The 18,817-nt window shown below is 48.2% G+C and overlaps 1 protein-coding gene across 2 annotated transcripts in view; it reads left to right on the forward strand.

Annotated features, from left to right (window-relative positions):
- The window catches only part of GLDN (gliomedin), a 65,410-nt gene extending 51,631 nt beyond the window's left edge, over positions 1-13,779 (forward strand). For both annotated transcript variants that reach the window (XM_081831080.1, XM_081831079.1), the window contains 6 exons: positions 3,788-3,925; positions 6,312-6,440; positions 9,227-9,310; positions 9,409-9,534; positions 10,513-10,663; positions 13,276-13,779. In XM_081831080.1, coding sequence (XP_081687206.1) covers positions 3,788-3,925; positions 6,312-6,440; positions 9,227-9,310; positions 9,409-9,534; positions 10,513-10,663; positions 13,276-13,753 — 1,106 coding nt within the window. In that variant the 3' untranslated portion in view covers positions 13,754-13,779. The remainder of the gene's footprint in view (positions 1-3,787; positions 3,926-6,311; positions 6,441-9,226; positions 9,311-9,408; positions 9,535-10,512; positions 10,664-13,275) is intronic.
- Positions 13,780-18,817: the final 5,038 nt, after the last annotated feature.

The following is an 18,817-nucleotide window of genomic DNA, read 5'->3' on the forward strand; positions in this document are numbered from 1 at the left end:
AGAGGGAGAAGCAGGCTTCCCACGGAGCAGGGAGCCCGATGCGGGGCTCGATCCCAGGATACTGGGATCATGACCTGAGCCGAAGGCAGATGCCCAACGACTGAGCCACCCAGGCGCCCCTCAAAATACATTCTTAAGCATAGGTCTTTAACATCTTTAGCTTTAGAGCGTCACCCCTGTGGGGGCAGCATTACCACAACTGCATTCCAGTACGAACGTGTTCCTGTCTCACACACGGCCTTTTTGAGAAAGAAAAGGCACAAGCGGGAGGAATAAAGTGGAAATCGGATGCTGATGCGGAGAGGTTCTTTGTGACCAGAATAAATGCCTGAAAGAGAAAACCCCGAAGTAACTAGAAGACACCCTTTCCCTGAGCACTGCAGAATCCGGGTCATGTGAAACCTTTAGAAGGTATCGGTTATCCTCCGCGCATTGTGCGGGCCCGACTCTATGGCAACGTTCTCGTCTTTTGTGTCCTGCAGATAATGTGCCAAATTGCCTATTTAAAATCCCAACAAAAGGACGTCTTCCTATGCAGAGGCCCCTGATTAAGGGCTCTTCTTGAGTGAGTGAGCCACTTTCCAGCAAGCTGTCCTAACAGCCGTGGGCAGGGGTGAGCCACGGCCACGGGGCTTGGGTGCCGCTGCGAGGGAGGTCTGCCCCCTGCCCACAGGCGTGGTTTGCCATCTGTGTGACTGCACCATGCCCAGCACGGGCCCCCGCGGAGCGGAGGGGCTGGCCTGCTCCTCTCCGCTCCTCTCCCACCGGGTCCCCAGTCCCTCCGTCGGCGCGCGCCGCCCTCTCACTCCCCCGCAAGGGCTGAATGTCATGGTTGTCATGAAGATGCGGTTTTTATGGTTGGCGGCAATCTGGCAAACACGACTTTGTGCGCCACGTTGTCGAACAGTGATCAACATTTGAAGGTTCTTGAGGACACTGCTGTCCTCCTGGGGTGGTCCGGGTACGGCCCCTTGAATTGGGAAGAGCAAATGCCACACTGAGTGTGTATCACTTCCCCGGCATGAAGGAAAGGTGCTGAGAGCTCCAGGTGTAGGTTTTAGGGAATATTGCCTCTGGTGGCAATGCAGAATCTTCTGGTATGATCTGTGATGTGATGGGATGTAATAACCTCCCTCCCCACTGCGGACAGGACTTGAGAAGAGCCGTCAGGCAGCATAGAGAGGCTTCTGGGCTGGGACGTGAGTTTAATCTGAATGACCTCCAAGTTGCCTTCCAATCCTGAATTCTCAGATTCTCTTGGGACAGTGATTTTGGAATCCTATGGGGCTGGTAGGAAGCAGGGCTGGGGGGGGGGGTTCCAGATCTTAAAATCTCAACTGTTAATCTAGAGGGAGGACAATCGCAAGGCTGAAAAGATGACAGGGAGTAGGGACTGGCCAAGTCGATGAGCGTAAGAGAGGGGCTGTGGGCACTCACTTAGCCAGAGCCTGTAAGAAGGAACATGGCCGGGGCAAGGGCACTCCTGGGTGTTCAGTCGGATAAGCCTCTGACTCTTGGTTTCAGCTCAGGTCATGATCTCAGGGTGGTGTTATCGAGCCCCACGTTGGGCTCCAAGCTCAGCGCAGAGTCTGCTTGAGATTCTTTCCCTCTTCCTCTCTGTCCCCCTCTGCCCCTCCTCTCTCTCTCAAATAAATAAAGAAATATCTTTAAAAAAAAAAAAAGGCAGTGGCTTGGGGACTGGCAGGGTAATTAGAAAAGAAAATGAATGGATCCTAAGCCCTCTTGGTCATAGAAGTTGAGAGGAACTAAAGGTCTGTTTTGCACTAAAACATGCCTCTGGCTCTTCCTTGCTGCCTGAAATCTCTGCCACTTTGAGCAATATCTCCAGGAAGCTGTTGTGAGAATGAGCATGTAGGTCCTGCAGATAGGGGACTGTGTTAATAGATTCATATCTGACAATACCTCTGCCCAATATTAGGCAATCCCTTTCCTTCTCAGGGCCCCAGGGTCCCTGAGTGGTCAGGAGTTCTAGTAGCTTTTTTATAGGTTCCATGAGATTTTCTACAAAACAATCAGCTATCTGCAAATAAAGACAATTTGAATCCATCCTTTCCAATCTTTCTTTTCTTTCTTTCTTTTTCTTTATTGCACTAGTTGGGACCTCTGGTATCATGTGAAATAAAAGTGATGAATATTGATGCCCTTGTCTTGTTCCTGATCTTAGGGAGAAATCAGTTAGTCTTTCATCACTAAGGAGGAGCTTAGCTATAGGTATTTTTATAGAGGTCCCTTTTCAGATTGACGTTTCTTCCTATTCTTTGTTTGATGAGAATTCTTATTAAGAATGGGTGTTACTGAGCAGGGAGCCTACTTTTCCCTCTCCCTCTGCTGCTCCCCCTACTTGTGCTCTCTCTCTCTTAAAAAAAAAAAAAGAATAGGTGTTAAATTTTATCACATGCCTTTTCTGCATCGGCTGAGATGATACGATCCTTTCCTTTCTTAAACTGTTACTGTGCTGCATTACATTCACTAAACGATTCAAATCGTGGACTCTATTCTGGCAGTGACTACTCCCAGCTGTTTAATACTTCCGAAGCTGGTTTTTAAGCTTATTTATAACGGATCCACAGCAGCCTTGACTCTTGGGCTAATTTAGCCTCACTGCTGAGACAAGACTTTTCCAAGGATTTTACCCAATATCGCATCATTTTCTGAGATCTCCCTGCTTTGCCTGGTGGGAATGAAGCCCTTACCCTGGGCAAGCACTGAGAGTTGTGTAGTGAACTTCCTGTTTGTTCTTGCCCTGCCTCGTAGAGTTTCACCCTGCAGGTCATTACTCAGCCAAAGACCCAAGGAGACCCCTCTGAAGTTCTCCAGAGCTCCGTCTGCACAACCACCTCCTTCTGCCTCATGAACCCTAGCCACCTCTACCTCCCCAGACTCCGGCTTTGGTCTCCTCACCTCAGTGAAATGGCGAGGCTCTATTTGGGCACCACTCCTTCTGCTTCTGTCTGGAAACTACCTGCCAGCAGTGACCAGGGCAATTGTATCATGCACCTCATTTGCTTCCTTCCTCCCGGGGATCAGAATGCTGTGTGGTCCATAATGCATGCTGAGAGGGGCCATTGCCTAGACTCTTACCCATGTCTAGCTGACAGGGGTGGGTCCGCAGTTCCTGGAGTTATGGCTCCCCGGGAACAGAGGCAGACAGTCCACTTACTGCATTTTATCCACACTATCACCATCCCTCTTAACGCTTATGCTAGAGCAACTTACCCATTTTGCTCTTTTGATGAAAAGCATTTTGCCCTGGAATGTCATAGAATCAGATCTCTGCTGCTCACTTAGTGGCCTCAGTGATGACCACGGTAAACCTGAGCTCCAGCTTTTCTACAATAAGAGTAAGGATGACCGAGCAGCCTACTGGTCCAGTATGTTGTGAGGAAGAAACCAAGAAGGCAGGGGACAACACCCACCCTTCCGGATGCCCCACAGACCCCTCTGTGCGCTCTGTCCTTCCTACGTGGCAAACTTCGGGTCAGGCCTTACCTTCCTTCCGCTCTTGCTGCGATTGCCCCTTTTCTGGTCCACTCCTCTCCAACCTGTTGGCCCAGCCGAAGGTCCCTAAAATATTCAGAAGAGCCACCTGGAAATACTAGTCTTTAATGAGTTTATATCACGCTGCTGACCTAAAATGTCAGCAAAAAAGACTTAGGTATTTGGTTGTTGAAAGTCCTTCACCCTAAAAGTACAGTGTACAATATTACAAAGTGGTGTACCAGAATTTCTTGCACTATAGGCTAATAAATCATTTTCCTCCCCTCAGGGCTGCCTGGAGCCACAGGAACTCCAGGGGAGAAGGGAGACCCTGGTGAGCTGGGCTTGACTGGAAATGAGGGCCCAGCAGGGCCAAAGGGTGACAAAGGAGACAAAGGAGACGTGTCCAATGATGTGCTCCCCACAGGTAAGTGGCTGGCACTTGGGCCCAGAAACTGGCCTGGTTTTTAGGACAAAGGCAGCTTGGCTTGGGTCTTCTCTCCTTATCTGCTTTATGTGCCCATCTGCTTTGCAGCATGTCTTAGGGTTCTGTGCTTTCAAAAAGGAGAAAACCATGCATGTTATCACAATGTTGGCGAGACCAAATCTCAGATGTAAGCATAAGTAGTTTAGATAATTCCAGTCCAAACATCATGGTTAGATTGAATGACGATGAAGGGAACTTCCTTTTTCCAAATATCTATTAAATCTAGCACAATCTAGAACAAGACAAGTAAGCAAGCAATTTAAGATACTTCAGAGGACAACTGACAGAAAGCTCAGACATTTTCTTCACAGTCCAGGTAGGGTCATCTTCAGATCTTTATCCTAAGCCTTTTGACACAGAATTGGAGCAGACATGGTAGCTGATCTCCTTTTTCTGGTTTCCAGCCCAGGCTCAGAGCAGACAGTTGGCACCTGGGAGGGGCCAGGGGGTGTAGAGATAGCAAACCACAGAAAGACACAGTGGAAAGAGTAAGTGACAGCTGATGGTCATGGACGAGGAAGGGGCAGACGAATTTTATAAGCACAGTACTTCAGAGACCACTCATATCATAAAAATATAACTATCCTTATGTATTCAATAAATATTTTTGAATGTCAAAGAACACCATTTATGAATTAGCAACTTTGCTAGTAGCTGGGAATATGAAGATGAAAGTGAGTGAGACAGGACATCTGTCCTGAAGAAGCTAGGATGATAAATGGTCAAGAACTCTAGGGGCGCCTGGGTGGCTCAGTCATTAAGGGTCTGCCTTCAGCTCAGGTCATGATCCCAGGGTCCTGGGATCGAGCCCTGCATCGGGCTCCCTGCTCCGTGGGAAACCTGCTTTTCCCTCTCCCACTCCCCCTGCTGTGTTCTCTCTCTCGCTGTCTCTCTCTCTGTCAAATAAAAATTTAAAAAAAAATCTTAAAAAAAAAAAAGAACAATGACCCTGAAGCAGTCGCCCATCTAGCCACTCAAAATGTGTTGAGCACCTACTGTTTGCCAGGTACTGTGCTAAGACCAAAGCTCAAATTATGTTTAGCATGCTTTGTTTCTGAAACAGGGAAGTTGCTATGCAAAATACATAAAATTTAAGAAGTCTTTTGACAGCATCAAATATAGGTGAATATACTTTGAAAATACGAGACCATGTTATACTTCAGTTATATAGGAATCTACACATCCCAAATACTGCACTCCTCTACACTACCGAACAGGTGAGGGGTGTTGACAAACCATTCAGGAAAGCAACATCCTTGAGTGTACCCCAACTCCAGAGAGCAGGCAGAGCTCGGTGTCCCTAGGCCAGAGAGCAAACAAGGCATATGAGAGTGGATCATATATGCCCTGCCTATAGATGTCTGCCCCTTTCAGAATGGGCTTGGACTTGCCTCTGGCCTCTGTGACCCCGGCTTGCCCATTCTAGAGAGACTGGAAAGGCTTATTTGGTCTGGCTGGGAAGAGGCAGCTAATAAGGTCTGAGATCACCAGTCAGCTCAGGACAGGTGGGTAGAACCAAAGGGCTAAATGGCCCAGCCTCATGGCATCCTTGTGAATGCTCCAGACAATAGCACATGGAAAGGACTGTACCCATGCCCATTGACCATCTAAAGTTAGAGCACTCACGCCAGTGACCTCAGTGGATACTCCCAGGGCAAGACAGGATGGATGAGACTCAGTCTGGAAATGAAGAAACAGGATCGGAGGGTTAAGCTGCCTGCCCAAGGTCATAGGCTGGGCTGGCTCCCCTGATCTCTTCTACCACACAGAGCGGTGCTTCTCATACCTGGCAGCGTATGAGGAGGCTTTCAAAAATACAGACGACCAGTCTCCCCACCATTTTGACCTAATTGTTCTGTGTGGGGCCCCAGCACTAGAATTGTATGAGGGCTCCTTGGGTACTCAAATAAGTAGTCAGGGTTGAGATCCTTCAACATGGCAGTGAAATGAGCGTGAGCTTTGCCGTGAGACACCTGAGACACAGCCTCGTTCCCCGTGGTGACCTCGGGCAAAGCACTGAACTTCCCCAAGGCTCGGGTCACCGACGGGCTACTAATACCACCTCACAGAATGGTTGGGAAGAACAATGGGTGGGAGATTTGTAAAATTCTTAGCACAGTTCCTGGCACAGGGTTGGAACTCAACGTCTGCTATGGGTGCATCCTCAACTTTGCATGGACGAGTGCTAGAATACAGTTATGTCTGGGAAGGGGGGCTCAGCCATCCTCCCTGGAGCTGCTCATTCTCCTTTCCCCTGGGAGAAACCCATCTCTGTTTATGGCTCTTGAATCGATCTCTCACCCCCACCCCCCTTCTCTCTCTCCAGGTGCCAAAGGTGACCAAGGCCCGCCTGGCCCCCCTGGACCTCCGGGCCCTCCAGGTCCCCCAGGACCCCCCGGAAGCAGAAGATCTAAAGGCCCTCGGCAGCAAAACATGTTCAATGGCCAGTGTGCAGGTCACCAGCCCCTGCCCCAGGGATCCTACCTCTTTGGCTAATGATCCTAAACTCTCAGGCTTCACCCAGGCTTTGCAACCAGATTTCTTAAACGGAGGGAGATTTTGCCTAAACCGAGAGTTCTCCCTTGCACCAGGCCAGTGGGCTGCTTGGGCACTCTGCCCTGGGGGTGAGAACTTATAGCAGGTTTAGAATTGGGCCTCCCATACCCTCCCCTCCTCACCCTCCTCTCATTTATCCCCAGACTATTCCTCTTCCTTGCCAAACCACCATCCCTCTCCCCTGAAACAGGCTCAAAGGCTAAGTCATTCACTCTGGGAGCATGAAGAGCTTGGCTAATGCTGGGAAGACGAGGGGGAGGTTCAGCTTGGCAACCTCCCCACGGAACTACGGTTCTGCCCTCACCACCACTATGCTTTGCGTGCTGACCACGTGCGGGGCACGGCGCTAAGTGCTTAGTTCGTTGGATGCTCACAGCAATGCCACGACATGGGAATTGGTATTGCCACCAACTTACAGAACCCAAACTGAAACACCAAGGAGCGCTGTAGCTTGCCCAAGGTCACTCAGTTAGTAAATGACAGAGCTGGGATTCACGTCTGCCTGGCTCTAAAGCTCTGCTCTTAGAGCATCTTCCTTTCAGAGATGGAAATTCACACTTTGAGACTAAGCGAACCAAGGGCAAGGGACGCCTGATCTCTGAGAGGCCAAGAGGACTTGTTTGTGGGCCAGTCGGTGACAGAGGTGGCCATGGGGCTGAAAGCTAATTACAAATGAAGGGCCATATTAATGAAAAATACTTCTGAGGTGTGGCTAGAACTTCTCCCCAGAGAGGTGACCTAGGACCCACTCACCTGCTAAGACCAGGAGAAGGTACAACTTGATACCATGACTTCAGTGGGAAGCAGAGAGGAGGAGGATCCTGCCTGGAGTTTCTTTCACACTTGCTGGGGATTTCACTGCCACTTCCCTAATTGGTCTTTCATTTTGTTAGGTGCCCTCTTCTTTCGGGAAGACATTTTGGGGGCACACTCAGCCGTCAGAGTGGGCGAATCTGTGCTTCCAAAGATGTCACCCTACCCCACCCCCCAGTCAGTGGAGCCTGATTATAATTCTGCCCAGCAGTTAGCACCCTGCCCCTTCACTGGCATTCAGCACCGCCCCCTCCATTAGTGGCAGCTCTTTGTTCAGCTGCCCTTGGAGAATGAGCTGAGCGGGAACCTTCCCCGGGAGAAGAGGGGGAATCTGACCTGAGCGTTTGCAGAGTCCCAGTTTGCCATAGGCTGTGTCAGCCAGGACACGGGTGCTTGGAGAGGCGCCTGCCCCCGCCTTGCCTGCCTACTAAGAGGCTGGTTAGCAGGGGCTGGGCCTCAGTGTTGTGAAAACTGCTTTAAATGAGAAGCCGTACAAGGAACACTACATCTAAAACTAATGATGTAATGTATGGGGATTAACATAACAATAAAAAATTAAAAAAAAAAAACCAAAAAAATGAGAAGCCGTAATCTTCCACTCTGCCTCCTAGAAATGGGTCCTCGGTTGCCAGGCATCCTGCATCTGAACTTGGCCTTCTCGCCTCCCAATTCCATTTCTTTAAGCCCCCTCCCGCCCCCACAGCTTTAGAAGCAGGTTGGTACAACACGAATTAATGAGAGCCTTTTCTTCAGACTAAGAACAGGAGGGTCTCTCTGTCCCTTTCCTGGCAAAACCCACGTTCCTGAACAGAAACTCCAGATGAAACTCCAAGGCAGCAGGATTGCATGTGGGGGAGTAATCACACTGTCCCCAAGACTGCTCTCATCAGGGGACAAGAGGACTTCTGGGAAACACAGGCTCGTAGAGTACAGGGGGTCCTGCCCTTTATTTTACTGATAGATTATTCTGTGAGCTTCCCTTGGGACAATGGATGTGTCCCTAACACCTAACTCACAGGTGATTTGAATCCTTCAGAACTGGTCTAGGCAAGTGGGCTGAACTCCAGAAAGCTTGATTTGCCCCAGTCCTTCTCCCCAGCCAGTCCACTCTCTGTGTCTTCACACTGGCCACCTTCCTCCCCTCTGTCCTGCTTCTGCCAACCCGAGACACCTCTTCACCAAAGGTCTGAATTAAGCCCATCTGTTGAAGGGAACAATTACAACCCAGGTAGGATGACTTCTAGCTCAGGTATAGCCTCAAACCAACTGTGAAGCAGGCACCTCTTCAGGACCCATGTCCCACAGACCTTAAAGCCAACACAGGTGGGAAATGGTGGAGAGGAGTTCAAACATCTCTGGGCTCCTTCTTCCTCTGTGGTTCCTCCCTTTGCAGTCCAGGAAGACAAGGTAAAGGAGGCCACCCTATCATGAGGCCCCATCAGCTTCCCTGAAAGTGTTAATCCTTCCAAGAAAATACAATCCATGATAGTGATACCACCTGGCCTGGGGGGCCAGGAAAGTGTCAGTACGGCTCTCCACTCCCCCCATCCCAGAATGCTGAAGGCTTGAACAGGCCACTTTTTCCCTTTGACTGACCTCCTCTTGGGATTGCATTATTTTAGCAACTGTGATTATGGAAAGCTTGTTGGGAACTCCCCAAGTGGAGGGTGGGGGTGGAGTGGGGTTGGGGGGAATTGGAAGTATTTGACTTGTTGCTTAAAAGCAAGCAACTAAAAAACATGGTGGGCCTATTGTAAGGGATGCTTATAGGACTAGAGCCTGGGGGGAAGTGGGGAAAGTGCCAGTTATAAAGCTACATGAATCTCACTGTGCCACCTCCATTTCTTTTGATGATTGTCATCGCTGTTGTAGGTGAGACATGCGCTACACCGAATGATGGTACGTTGGTTGGAAAGGCTGATGAGAAGGTTGGGGATCACCATTCTCCACCAGCAGGTACATGAAGCAAAGTGTCTTGTTTTGAAATTCAGAAACTGGATGCCTTAAAGCCATAGCTGGTAGATGAGTGATTTTCCTTTCTCTTCCTTTGGTAGAATCCGTGATCGCTTCCATCGGAAGTCCAACGCAAGTCCTGAAAGTTAAAGAGACATTTGGGACATGGATAAGAGAGTCTGCAAACAAGAGTGATGAGCGGATCTGGGTGACGGAACATTTCTCAGGTACCTTCCCTTGACAAGGAGGCAGATCTGCATGGGGGTTGTGCCCTCCGTTGGGTGCCTGCCTTCGGGCTCATTCTATGTCTGCGTGTCTGAAACCCGCGCTGACTGGTGTCACGCAACTGCTCTTTGGTTTCCAAAGCACAAATGAGCAGGCAGCACACTTTTCTCAGTTGAGCCCACAGGGGACAAACCTTGCAGGTCAGGTCCCAGGGGCAGGACCAGGGTGCTCCCAATATAGTTTATCCAGTTTTAGGCAAAGTACCCAGAAAGAAACAAATAGCATTACGATGACAGCATTATAAAGCCCGAAGCCATACTGTGGAATCAATGCCAGAGACAAGTTCTTGTGCACTGTCCATCTTTCTTCGAGCTCTGTTGGACAGAGAGCCCAGGAGAGAAGGTGAGGTGCCCTCTGGCAGGCATACTGCCTCCAAGCATGACCCCGCTTATGCGGCCCCGGACGGACTGGTCAGGGGTTCCCAGCAGTGGTAGTAGCAGCCTCATTCCAGAAGGGGTCCGGCCATACTCACTGGTCAGAGCGATTGCTGAGACACTGCCTCATTTCCTCAGGGCTCAGTGACTGCCTAGATTAACAGCTGAGAAGGACTCTGTGGCTCAGAAGGAAGGAGGACCAATCAGTTAGCAGTGGCAGGACAGGGAGAGGAGACTGCACAAGGGCCAAGTATTCGCTGTTCCCGGTACAGGCCTCTGTCGGTCTGATAGAAGATTTTATAAACAGTCTAGAGTGGTCTGGGAGGGAGCAATGCAGTTGTCCTGGGAGGAGCAAAACCAACTCTGTGGCTTCTGCCTTGGAAGGTCAGTTCAGGAATCCAGAGAAGAGAATTGGCCTTGGAGTCTGGGAGTCTGAGACTCCAACCTGGACACGGACCCTTGCAAGACCCCTCACTCTCAACTTCCGTCCTTTTAACTCCCTCCCCTGACTCACTCCCACGCCTGTCCCTGGCTTCTCCCCTGCAGGCATCAGGGTGAAGGAATTCAAAGACCAACCCTCACTGCTGAATGGCAGTTACACACTCCTGCACCTGCCGTATTATTTCCATGGCTGTGGGCATGCCGTTCACAACAACTCTCTCTACTACCACAAAGGAGGCTCCAACACCATAGTGAGGTGAGTTCCTCGGGCCGCCGCTGCCCTCCTCATCACAGACAGCACCTGTGTGGTGTTTCAGTTAACTGAGAGCTACTTAGGGATAGGGATCTTTCTGTCCCCAGAGCCTGGCTCACAGGGGCCAGTCAGGGTTTGCTGACTGAATGAACCATAGGACACAGTGAGTGAGCCACATGACCCAGCCCCGGCCTGGGGTCTGCCGTATTGCTGGTGGGGACACCAAGAGTAAGGTCAGAGCCAGAGAGAAGTAGATCTGGCATGATAAGGGTTGCCACTTTCTTATCCTTTGAAAAAAGAGGCAGGCGGAACCTAGCGCTCCCCTGTCAGGAAGGTGTCACCCCCCAAAGTCGGTTGTATTCTGAAGAACTTGAGGTGTGAAGAATTCCACCTCACAGCTCAGATCATTGAAGACTAAAGACTGAACACAGTGCAAAGTCAGGTGCCTTTTTTCTTTTAAAGATTTTATTTATTCATTTGAGACACAGAGATACAGAGAGAGAGAGAGAGCATGAGCAGGGAGAGAGGCAGAGGGAGAGGGAGAAGCAGGCTCCCTGCTGAGCCAGGAGCCCAGTGTGGGGCCCGATCCCAGGACCCTGGGATCATGACCCGAGCCGAAGGCAGACACCTTACCATCTGAGCCACCCAGGTGCCCCAAAGTCAGGTGCCTTTGTGTTCAGATTGATCTGTCGTCCTGATGGAGCCCTGGCCAGGCCACCTCTCTTCCTCTTTGCTCTCCCAAGGGGTAGGGAGGTGGCCACCTGGGTAGACTGAGCCATGTCTTCCTGGCTCCCCAAAAGAACTGCTAAAATTCTGTCTTTGTGGCTTAAGAAGATACCAAGTTCTGGGCTTTAGAGGCAGAAACATGTCATCTTGGGCAAATCAAGAAAGCAGGGACCTCAGTCAGGTTCCAACTTTGCCTACTCACTCCATGGCCTTGGACAAGACACCACCTCCCGTGGTCTGCAGGTCCTCAGTAAGAGTGAGAAGATGGACCAGAGCCTCTGCAGCCCTCCAGCAGCAGCCCTATCTGAAATAATGCCAGTATTATGAAAGCCATGGTCCGAGTCATTCAAAATAAGAGATAAGGACCTGCAGGAAAACTGGGTCCCTCTTCTCTCACCCTCCACCCCCTTCCCCACTGAGGCCCAGCCACAACAACCTTGTTGGCATTGGACGGTGGGTTAGGCTGGGGACGGGACACACATCAGCTGTGGCTGGAATCATCTCCCCTCTTGGCCTCTCATTCCCCTCTCCCAGCTCCCCCATCATTTCAACATCTCCCTGGCTACCTCATTTGGACAGTCTTGTGCTAACAGAAAACAGCAACCAACCCACTCCCTGTTTAGAAGCCAGAACTCCCCAGACACACTCCTTCCTGTGCCCTTTCTCTTCATGTAATCCTGCAGCTCCCTATTGCCGCCGGGCTGTGTTTACATAGGGATGAGGGTGGCAAGGGAGTTCTGGGGTGCATGAGCCCCAGAAAGAGGATCGGCCACTCTAAGAAAGAGTGGCTTCTAATGAAGCTTAGCATAGGTGATGCCCTGCTTAGGTCTGTCCTGCAGCCCTGCTCTCCACCAGCCACAAGTAGGGGGTCAGGGGGTCAGGCTGGAATTAGACCCTGTTTCTCCTGCAAGAGACGAGCCCCTTCGAGAAACAACCGCCAGGCACCAATACCAGAGCAATGGCCGTCCTGACCTCCAGGCATTCAGAGGACGGAGAAGCCCGTGAGCTGAGCTGGGCAGGCAGGCTCTTCTCAAGCCCTCACTTGCCTCTGGCTTTTTTTCACACTTACTTCAGGGTCTCCTAAAAGGCTTCCAGCTTGTGAGGCTCCAGTGCACACCCACGGCCCCACTGTCCCCATTTCTTCTGCTGCTCAATGGCACCCTCTTGTGTTCTTCTTTTCTTTTAGCCTAATGTTCCCGAATTTTCATTCCTGGAGTTAAGTAACTTTTGAATCACAATCAACTTTTCTGATCTGGTCTGGGTGTGGAGTCTGCCAAATCAGACAGCCTCCAGGAGCCGAGGGCAAGGGACTCCATGCTGTAGCTCAAGTTATCCAATCACTTTCCTGACGAGAAAACTGACTTCAGGGCCGTGACTTGGCTACATCTCTTCTCAGCTGCCGACTTCCTGCTTCATTTAGACCGCTGTGACATGTTTGTCTTAAGAACTCCAGCAGGGGGTAGAGGAAGAACCCCCAAACATGCAGTCAGAAAACTTAAATTCAAACTCTGGCTACTTATGTTCCCGGGCCAGTCACTTCTCCTTTCTCATTTGTAAAATGAAAAGACTGGACTAGCTCATTTTTTAAGGCCCCCTGCAGGTCTAAGAATCTTAGAGGGGGCATTTCAGGAGGTTAGCAAACACCTGAAGAGTCATGAGGGTAAGGAATGTTCCTGGGGTCCCGTGGCTCACAGGGGGACACTCAGATGGAATCACCATCCTTGACATCCTTGATGCACAGAGCATTGTGGGTAGACCAGTATAACGGGCATGACCTAGAACTTAGAAATGCAGAGTCCCAGGACCCACCCAGTTTAATAGAGGATAGCCACAAAGCCACCATTGTCCACAAAAATGCTGACTCATATCTGCCTTTTTACACATTTCAGATTTGATTTTGGCAAGGAAACATCCCAAACTCTGAAGCTTGAAAATGCCCTGTATTTTGATCGAAAGTACCTCTTTGCAAATTCCAAGACTTACTTCAATTTAGCTGTGGATGAAAAGGGCCTTTGGATTATCTATGCTTCAAGTGTGGATGGCTCGAGCATTCTTGTCGCCCAGTTGGATGAGAGGACATTCTCTGTGGGGCAACACATCAATACCACGTACCCCAAAACCAAGGCCGGCAACGCCTTCATTGCCCGAGGGATCCTTTATGTCACAGACACCAAAGATATGAGGATAACATTTGCTTTTGATTTGTTAGGAGGGAAACAGATCAATGCTAACTTTGATTTAAGAACTTCCCAGTCTGTTCTTGCCATGTTATCATACAATATGAGAGACCAGCGTTTATATTCGTGGGAAGATGGCCATTTAATGCTTTATCCTGTGCAGTTTTTGTTATCTACATTAAACCAGTGAGGAGATGCATTGCTCCCCCTCAACAACTTTCAGATGTTCTCTGGCATCATTTATATCCCAACATAAATCTTGTCTCTAGGGTAACCAGGTATTTAGCTGTCATAATCTCATGACACGAGTGTTGATATGGTCAGGGAACCCCCCCTTAAGTTCAGATTCCTTCAGGGAAAATAGCAAAGTCGAAGTCAAAGTGGCTGAGATCTGGTGATTTCTCCACAGACTAGCTGGGCAAGTTACCCCTCCCTCTTTGGGCCTTGTTTTCCCGACTGGTAATATGAAAGGGCTGGTGAAGATGATTGGCAAGAACTCCTCTACCTGCAGGAAACTCTGTGATTCTTGGCTGTTGCTATTCTCACAACTGTTCTACATTTGGTTTTGGTTTGTGGGTATTTAGCCACGTGCTGAGCAAATTTACCTCCGAATTTCTAAGCCCAATTACTTGAGCAGTGAATTCCTGAGTACTGACTTGTTTTCAGGGCCTTGGGAAGCCATGTGGACCCTTTCAGGCTGCGGAGGGACCAGACTGCTGATAATTTATTGCCTTTCCCTGCCTCCGCACCTGCCACCCCGGCACAAGAATGACCATTAGCCTCAGCTCCTGATTGCTGCTCCAGGATTAGCAAAAGCCAGGCACAGCTACACGCTCGGGTTTGCTAATGAAACAGAAACAGGCCCTTCCAGGCTCCTGTCCGGCTCTGATCATGCTGATTTGCAGCTGTGGATAAACGTTGCCTCCTCAGGTGCCCCAGGCTGCTGCTTCCACAGCCACGCCTCTGCTCTCAGAGAACGAAATCTTGTGTAAGTAGGCATGAACGTGGCTAGCGCCACGGGGAGCACTGGGCAGTTTTCGGGAGAGCGCCTTGCTGTCTACAACGGGGATGGACAGCCCATGGCCCTGAGACCGCGCACGCCCACGGCGGCTTTCTGTAAGTTGTGCTGGAATGCAGCCGCTCGCCATCTGCTTCTGTATCCTAGTTCGTAACTACTCCCGCGCTACAAAAGCAAGGCTGAGTCGTTGCAAAAAAGTTGAGTAGGGGCCCCTAAAACACCAGACCCTCTGGCCCTTTACAGCGAAAGTTTGCCCACCCCTGATCTAGGATACAAAGTGAGCCTGACTGTTGGGCTTATTCACCGGGGGCTGTTTGTTATCTTTTGTTTTGTTCCACACTGAGAACGAATAATTGATACGGTTTGAGTGTTTGGTCGAGGGGAAGGGTGAGAACAGCATAAAATTAAGGGGCCCTCCCCAAAAGCAGTTCGTAAACTGTTCTTTCCCTAATACAGTTTTAAAGGATGTGATCGGGTCCCCTTGGACACCAGGAGAAAAATCCAGCTGCACTTGCACCTGAACGCCTTTAAGTATATATTTTCTGCCAAAGCAGTTCTTCAGACATTCTGCAGCCTGGGGTCCAGGCAGGGCTGCCAAGAGGAGAGAGGAATCTGGAAGGTTACTGGGGTCCCACAGCCAGGAAGGGGACCTAGGGATTTTTCATCACTTTGCCTTCGCTGAATTCATGTGTGTGCAGGAGGAGAGCTACGTCTGGGGGATCCCCTGCCTCGAGTTCCAATTCGTACTCAGTGGCCCTGAGTTGTGGCTTTATACCGTATTAATAGAAGCATTTGAAAACTTAGGGGCTATACACATTTGAATATTTAAATCTCCCCACCCCTGAAAACACTTAGGCAGCTACTGGGAACTTTTGTTGTTGTTGTATTCTTAAAAGAGCCGATATTTGAAACTTTTTCTCCACTTTTCTATCAGATTGGTTGTCATGGCAGCATAGCTTTGAAAAAAATACTTCAGATTCATGTTAAGATCAAGGTGTCTAATGAATACTAGTCTTCTAGTTAAAGTATTTAAATATATGTGTTGCTGTTTCTGGACACAGGGGACCTGGATATGAATATAGTTTCATAGTAATAGTGGTATTAGTAACAGTAATATATACAATACTAATTGTATATATGGTCGCAACCCAAAAAGCTTATTGAATGAGCACATACTCCTTTTAGAACAAATTTTTTAGAAACCTCAGTCTTGATATCTGAGCTATCCTGGCTCCCTTAATTGTGGGGATAGAATCATATACTTATTGCTAGAAAAGTCCATTCTGGGATTTTTTTTTTTTCCCATGGCAGAGTAATATCAGGATAAGGGAGTCTGACAGAGGTATAATGGGTAACACCATAATATGGTTGGAAGTTTGTCTTTACAGAGGAGAGGAGATTTTTTTAAGACTTGAAAAACTTAAGATTTTACTCATTCTTGCCTGCGAGCACTACTTTATTTAAAGAAAAAAAAGGTTTGGGCCCACCGCTAAAATAGAACTAATGTTTTTAAGTCAAGATATCAGTTTAGAAGTTTACACTGTCACTTATAATCAAAGTTGCTTTAAAGCACTTTCCAAATATCTGCACTTCTGATGTCAGAATCAAAGCAGATAATGCTAATTCTTCTTTAATCTAAAGTAGATAGCTTTCCTCTGGAAAGTAAATAACATCGTCCTCCCAACCTCAACTGTAGGCCGGACCCTAGTTCAAAACATTTTCTCTCAAACTGATAACGTGTCCTATTGAAGCAGGCACTCACGGTCTCAGTGTATCACTAAACCCAGGTGTTAGGACAGAGAAACAGCTCTGGGGTGAAAGTTTTAAAATGAGGTGTTCTGGTCTTCGCCTCCCCCCACCCAGTCCTATTACCTTCAAGGCAGCAAAGTGAAGGGTCAAATGAAACCCTACGATCCTTGAAGAGCCAGGAGTCCTTTCCCAAGTGCAGAGGACATATGAGCCGTGACTATTTGATGTCAGACCATCTGAAGAAGCACGTGATTGGGCTTTTCCGTTGTCAGCCTGCTGCTGGGACCTGGTGGAGCGTGCTATTAAAAGCCACGATTTCCAGGCTGTGACCACAGATCTGAACCATTCTGAGCAACAAATGAATCACGGTGAATGGCTCTTTTTGGTTGTCATTTATTTAATGTTAGCAAAATAATCACTGCTGAATACAATCACATGTTGAAACAAGTGTATTCTTTTTTTTTTTTTAGATTTTTATTATTTATTTATTTGAGACAGAGAGAATGAGAGAGACAGAGAGCACACGAGAGGGGGGAGGGTCAGAGGGAGAAGCAGGCTCCCTGCCGAGCAGGGAGCCCGATGCGGGACTCGATCCCGGGACTCCAGGATCATGACCTGAGCTGAAGGCAGTCGCTTAACCAACTGAGCCACCCAGGCGCCCGAAACAAGTGTATTCTTATTTTTCTCTCTTAATTCACATGTCACGTTTAAAAAGAAAAAGTAACCACCAAAAACAATACTCTTGAAGAATGACATTGGTTTCTTCTCTGTTGAAACTCTTGCAATTTGCTAACTCCTTCTGAAAACAGAAGTCATTGCTGTGGACTATGTGTTCTCTATAGGAAAACATGAAAACTCTGTAAAACTACCATGTATAACGAGTCACTAGAATCAGAAGCAGATAAATGCAGTGGAGATCTGCTAATTTATTGACATAGGCTAAGCAACTTGAAAAGGACATCACCTTTTGGCCTAAAAATAAAAAAGGACAGATTTTTAAAAACTGACTTTGTGTGAATTGGGGCAGGGATCTGCATGCCTCAGTGTCTCTGTTTCTTCTGTAAAATGTATAACAGTATCTTACTTCCTCGGATTTTTCTATGTGAAATGAGAAATGCTACGAGAATTGTACAATTCTTGAGAAATTACTGTTGCTACTTTTACAGTTCATCCCTGCGGAGAATCAGAGTGACCCTGTTGTTCTCACAGCCTGATTCAGGGGCTGCAGAAATGGTCCGGGCCATGGCATCACGGTTTCTGTCTGCTGGCCTGTTCGATTAGGTAGTTAACACTTCATACCAGCACTGAGCAAAAAAGGATTCTTGGTTCTACAACAAATTTACAATAAAACTGGCCCATATAATGAAAAATGCTGTTTGAGAACCGGTTGCCGTGACCCATAGGGCTTCTTTCTAACCTCCCCCTAAAGGGTCTGTGCTACTGGGTAGCCCGTGCACGCACTGATGAGGACGCTTATAAATAAAAGATTACAAAGCAAAAAGAAAGAAACACCCATAAAAAATAGTAGTCTTGCCACTTCATTTTTTTTTTTATTTAAATTCAAGTTAGTTACCATAGCGTGTAGTATTGGTTTCAAGGGTAGAATTAGTGATTCATCACTTACATACAACACCCGGTGCTCATTACATCACATGCCCTCCTTAATGTCCATCACCCAGTTACCCCATCTCCCCCACATCCCCTCCAGCAACCCTCAGTTTGTTTCCTAGAGTTAAGAGTCTCTAATGGTTTGCCTCCCTCTCTGTTTTTATTTCATTGTTTTTCCTTCCCTGCCCCTATGTTCATCTGTTTTGTTTCTTAAATTCCACATGAGTGAAGTCGTATGATATTTGTCTTTCTCTGACTCATTTTGCTCAGCATAATACACTCTAGTTCCATCCATGTCATTGCAAATGGCAAGATTTCATTCTTTTTGATGGGTGGAATATTCCACTGTATGTACATATCACATCTCCATTCATCAGTTGATGGACATTTGGGCTCTTTCCATAGTTTCACTATAAACATTAGGGTGCCCCTTCGAGTCAGTATTTTTGTATCCTTTGGATAAATACCCAGTGCTGGGTCGTAGGGTAGCTCTATTTTTAACTTTCTGAGGAACCTCCATACTGTTTCCCAGAGTGGCTGCACCAGCTTGCATTCCCACCAACAGTGTCGGAGGGTTCCCCTTTCTCTGCATCCTCGCCAACGTCTGTTGTTTCCTGAGCTGTTAATTTTAGCCATTCTGACTGGTGTGAGGTGGTATATCATTGAGGTTTTGATTTGGATTTCCCTGATGCTGAGTGATGTGGAGCAATTTTTCATGTGTCTGTTGGCCATTTGGATGTCTTCTTTGGAAAAATGTCTGTTTATGTCTTCTGCCTATTTCTTGGATTATTTGTTCCTTGGGTGTTGAGTTTGATAAGTTCTTTATAGATTTTGGATACTAGCCCTTTATCTGATATGTCATTTGCAAATATCTTCTCC

Source organism: Leptonychotes weddellii, chromosome 9 (genome assembly GCF_054177405.1).
Source record: "Leptonychotes weddellii isolate Sample4059 chromosome 9, ASM5417740v2, whole genome shotgun sequence".
Lineage (NCBI taxonomy): Eukaryota > Metazoa > Chordata > Mammalia > Carnivora > Phocidae > Leptonychotes > Leptonychotes weddellii.